Genomic DNA, 3,311 nt, shown 5'->3' on the forward strand with positions numbered 1-3,311 from the left:
GCCCATCCTTGAAGCCTCCCTTGCAGGGCCTCAGTGTGCATCAGTGTGAGTCCTTGGGACACTGAGCCTGCTTCATGGTCACTTTGTTGGGTTTTGTGGTAACCCCAGATCCTCCATGTGTGCTAAGGACACAAGGCTGCACTGACTGAGGCTCACAAGCTAGCAAAAATGACCTCTCTGCTTTTCCACACCACAGCAGCCTCCACCCGGAGGAAACACAGCTCCATATCATGTGACCCCAAAATCCTCACCACCCAAGACAGCAAGTTCCAGTGCCCTGCCGGAGCTGTTGGGGAGCCCTGTGATGGCACCCAGAAACCAGAGTTGCCATGGAGAGTCACACGCACTGGGGTCCTCAGAATGTTCTGGAAGCTTATGCCGGGAACAAACTACAGACATGAAAATCTCAAGGGTTAGGCAGCCCACAATGCTTCTTAAACAGATCTGACCAGAGAATCACAGGGCACCGTTGAACTAGTTTGGGAATGTACTGGCCCAAACTAGAGGACTGTTCGTTTGTTTGTTCGTTCATTCATTCATTCATTCACTCATTCATCCATTCATTCAGTGTGTGTGTGTGTGGGTGTGTATGTGTCTAGAAACAGACCATCATTGTGGAATCAACACTTTTATTCAGAATAAACTGAAGGTGATTGCTTTATAACGCAGGGTCGTGGGACACTCAGAGGGGGATTAGAAAACAATTACAGAAATACGTTTAAAGTAGATTGAGAACAGGAAGCTGCAATCATCGCCTGGAAGTGCATGTGTAGGCACACTGGAAAGAAGAGGTGAAAATCTTCAGCCTGTTTGCCCAGGTGGCAGGAAACCCAGGCCTCAGAACCCAGGCAGTGCTTTGACAGCCCAGCGCAGGTTAGGCGGGAGCGGCCTCCAGCTGTCCACGGCGCCACACAGGGGAGCAGACCCGATCTCCGGGCCAGCGTCCTGGGCCGCTCCACGCTGCACAGGGACTGGACCGAGAGCCTCTCGCTTAAGAGAGCCTCCCAGGAAGGAGTGGCGGCAGCATTGTGACAAGTTTACTGCGGCTGCACCTGGTGCTTCAGTTTGGCGAGTTTCATGAGACAATCGTCCCTCCACTGCCTTCTGGCAGCTAAGTGCTCCGGGTCATCAGGAACCTTCATGCACATGTCCTGGGAGAGGGAAGGGGAAGAAAAAACAGAGAACACATGCAGAGGACCTATTCTGCCGAGAGTGTAACTGCCTCCCTTTTTATGCCAGCTTCGTGTATACTCCTTCCAAACTCCATAGTAAATGTGAGCTCCAGGCGTCCTGAGAGTCCCCCCAGACAAGTCAACATGAGCTGCCGGTCGCCATCACCCTTAAGGTATCCTGGAGACCAGGGTCGAATATGGACAGTCAGGAAAAAGTAGCCTTCAGGATCAAGGGTCAAGATTGTTGCTACTGACCAAGCCCCTCCCACAGGTGGCATGGGAGGGAGACAGCCAGTGTGTGCCAGCTGGCATGCTCCTGGACAGTCCACATACCTGGTTAACTTTCTCCACGGTGGCCCCTGAGAACTCTGGAACAGGTCCAAAAGTCTTGAGGACACGCTTCATTCCTTCACTGTATCTGTCACAGTAGCTTACCATACCTGAAATGGCATGAAAACTGGAACTTACACGTCAGCATCAATGTTCTCTAACTCCAAACTGAGACCTCTGCAGAAGGATCTGTCCTGGAAAAGGGGCAGAGGTGACCTCTGGCCTGGGCAAGCAGGAGCCCCCTGCCGTCATGAGTCATTATCCTAGCTTTCTGGGGTCCTCTGTCAGTGTACCCCAGGAGTCCTGGGTCAGTGCACCTCAAGGGTCCTCAGCCAGTGAATCTCAGGGGTCCTGGGTCAGTGAATCTCAGGGGTCCTCAGCCAGTGCATCCCAGGGGTCCTGGGTCAGTGAATCTCTGGGGTCCTCGGTCAGTCGTGCTCATGCTCTGATGTGTAGAAAACATTTCCTTCAACCATGTACTGCTAAAGTGTATGCTGGACTTCAGTGCATTTTTTTCCTTTTTCTTTTACCTCCCGCCCTTTTTCTTTCTTTCTGATACAGGGGCTCGTGTAGCCCAGGCTACATAGACCACCTGGAATGTCTGGTCCCACCTGCACTATTCAAGTGCTGGGATTACAGGCACGTGCCACTGGGGATGGAATCAGCGGTCTTATGAATGCTAAATAAGCACATCTCCTTCCCCTCCCTCCTTGTTTTGAGACAGAGTTTCACAATAGCCTTAAACTCATGGTAATCCTCTTGCCTCAGCCTCCCAAGTGCTGGCACTCCAGGCACGAATCATTATGAATGCCTTCAATTCATTATTTTTTGAACCTCAAACCTCAAAACTCAAGTCCCTCCTCCTTATCACACTCTTAAAGCCGCCTCAAGGTCAGGTTACACTTTATCTGGTATTTATAAGAAGGGAGGCTGTACTTGCTGACACTTTCTTAAGGAAGGCTAGAGCCAGGCTGGCCTGACCCCCTGTGCACCGGCTGTGCCAGCCCCACCAGGCTCATCAGTTTCCCCGCTGCAGGGTTTTGGTGGAATAAGTGAGGATGAGGAGGGGGCACAGTCAGCACAGTGGAAGGGCTGTGTGGGCTGCAGCCAAGATTAGACATGGAACCCAGGTGAGCTCTGAAGGAAAGCACAAGCCTGGTCTAGCCTAGGAACCTTTCCAAAGTGTAGCCACCTGCTCCAGGCCCCTCAGTTCCCTCCTCTTCCTCCCCTACATGCTGAGCCTCAGGGCTGCGAGAGTAGGCGAGGGATAGAGACAAGATAAGCTGGAAGCCAGGCCTAGGATGCCTGGGGCAAAGTGTCTGTAAGTCCTGGCTGTGCTGACTGTGCCCATTGCTTTTTTTCCCATTTTGTGGGACTGGACTTGAGTTCTACCACTGAGCTAGCCCCGGGTCCTTCTCTTCCAGAGCCACAAAGCCTCCGCACCAGGTCACTGGAACACAGAATTGCAGAAGTTGCACAGACCCCAAAGCTTGCTCCCATCTACCCTGTAGAGGCTGTATTTGATTGACCTAAGACAAAAACGAGCACTAGAGACTCTTCAAAAAGAAAGTCTGCTTCTCCGGGGTTTAGCTTTAATTTTTCTACGCTGAAACAAAAGCCAAAATTGTCTGGGTTTCTATTCTATTTGTTTCAAATAGTTTTTCTTTTTCAGTGTACCAAAGAACTTTTTTAATAAAAGAAACTGTTTGGAAGGGTCTCTCTCTCTCTTTCTCTCTCTTTCTCTCTCTCTTTCTGTCTCTCCGTGTGTGTGTGTGTGTGTGTGTGTGTGTGTGTGTGTGTGTGTGTGTG

General features: G+C 51.0%; 1 protein-coding gene across 1 annotated transcript in view; it reads right to left on the bottom strand.

The window, feature by feature from the left end:
- Window positions 1-612: 612 nt before the first annotated feature.
- The window catches only part of Cryl1 (crystallin lambda 1), a 111,483-nt gene continuing 108,784 nt past the window's right edge, over window positions 613-3,311 (bottom strand). Inside the window, exons 7-8 of the mRNA XM_055616822.1 lie at window positions 1,506-1,612; window positions 613-1,151 (exon numbers count right to left, since the gene is read on the bottom strand). Coding sequence (XP_055472797.1) covers window positions 1,038-1,151; window positions 1,506-1,612 — 221 coding nt within the window. The 3' untranslated portion in view covers window positions 613-1,037. The remainder of the gene's footprint in view (window positions 1,152-1,505; window positions 1,613-3,311) is intronic.

This window comes from Psammomys obesus, unplaced genomic scaffold, assembly GCF_907164565.1.
Source record: "Psammomys obesus unplaced genomic scaffold, mPsaObe1.curated_primary_1811, whole genome shotgun sequence".
Taxonomy (NCBI): domain Eukaryota; kingdom Metazoa; phylum Chordata; class Mammalia; order Rodentia; family Muridae; genus Psammomys; species Psammomys obesus.